The sequence below is a fragment of the Eimeria mitis genome, genomic scaffold (genome assembly GCF_000499745.2).
Source record: "Eimeria mitis Houghton genomic scaffold, Emh_scaff5785, whole genome shotgun sequence".
Lineage (NCBI taxonomy): Eukaryota > Apicomplexa > Conoidasida > Eucoccidiorida > Eimeriidae > Eimeria > Eimeria mitis.
The window spans coordinates 1,679-2,769 of record NW_013574029.1 but is presented as its reverse complement, the minus strand read 5'-3'; the positions used below and the strand labels follow the sequence as shown (position 1 = coordinate 2,769).

At 42.4% G+C, this 1,091-nt stretch overlaps 1 protein-coding gene across 1 annotated transcript in view; it reads left to right on the top strand.

Moving 5' to 3' along the window:
- Positions 1 to 622, top strand: part of EMH_0084270 (uncharacterized protein) — a gene marked incomplete at both ends in the record, with an annotated part of 1,411 nt that extends 789 nt beyond the window's left edge. Inside the window, one exon of the mRNA XM_013500729.1 lies at positions 259 to 622. Coding sequence (XP_013356183.1) covers positions 259 to 622 — 364 coding nt within the window. The remainder of the gene's footprint in view (positions 1 to 258) is intronic.
- Positions 623 to 1,091: the final 469 nt, after the last annotated feature.

The following is a 1,091-nucleotide window of genomic DNA, read 5'->3' as shown; positions in this document are numbered from 1 at the left end:
AAAAAAAAAAAAAAAAAAAAATAAAAACAAAATAAATAAAAACAAAATAAATATATTTATTTACCTTTAATATAATATAAGGATCATAAGTTTTTTGTGTAGTTCTGACGGTGATAGAGCCCTCAATAAGATTAAGTTCAGCAGCAACGAAGTGTATAGACAGCTCCTTCTTTATAGACCCCCACATATCTTTTATATATTTTTCTCTATAGCGAGGAAATAAAACTGCAAATGATGACTCCTCTGTCATGCCGTAAGGGTTGTGCTCCTGCATGCAGCAGCAGCAGCAGCAGCAGCAGCAGCAGCAGCAGCAGCAGCAGCAGGAGTAGCAGCAGGAGTAGCAGGAGATGCAGATGCAGCAGCAGCAGCAGGAGATGCAGAAGCAGCAGCAGCAGCAGCAGCAGCAGCAGCAGCAGCAGCAGCAGCAGCAGCAGGAGCAGCAGCAGGAGTAGCAGGAGATGCAGATGCAGCAGCAGCAGCAGGAGTAGCAGGAGATGCAGATGCAGCAGCAGCAGCAGGAGCAGCAGGAGATGCAGAAGCAGCAGCAGGAGCAGCAGGAGATGCAGAAGCAGCAGCAGCAGCAGCAGCAGCAGCAGGAGATGCAGGAGATGCAGCAGAATGAGAAAAACAGAAACGGAAGAAAATGGTGATGAAGAATAAACCCTAAACCCTAAACCCTAAACCCTAGGGTTTCATAATGTCTAAAGCTTTAGGGTTTAGGGTTTAGGGTTTAGGGTTTACCGCTAAGAGTTAATCTCTAGGGTTTAAGGTTTAGGCTCGAGGTAAACCCTAAACCCTAAACCTCTAGGATTTAAGGTTTAGAGTTTAGGGTTTAGGGTTTTAGAGTTTTAGGGTTTAGGGTTTAGGGTTTAGGGTTTATAGTTTAGGGTTTATAGTTTATAGTTTAGGGTTTATAGTTTAGGGTTTAGAGTTTAGGGTTTATAGTTTAGGGTTTAGGGTTTAGGGTTTAGAGTTTAGGGTTTAGGGTTTATAGTTTAGGGTTTATAGTTTATAGTTTAGGGTTTAGGGTTTAGGGTTTAGGGTTTAGAGTTTAGGGTTTATAGTTTAGGGTTTAGGGTTTAGGGTTTAGG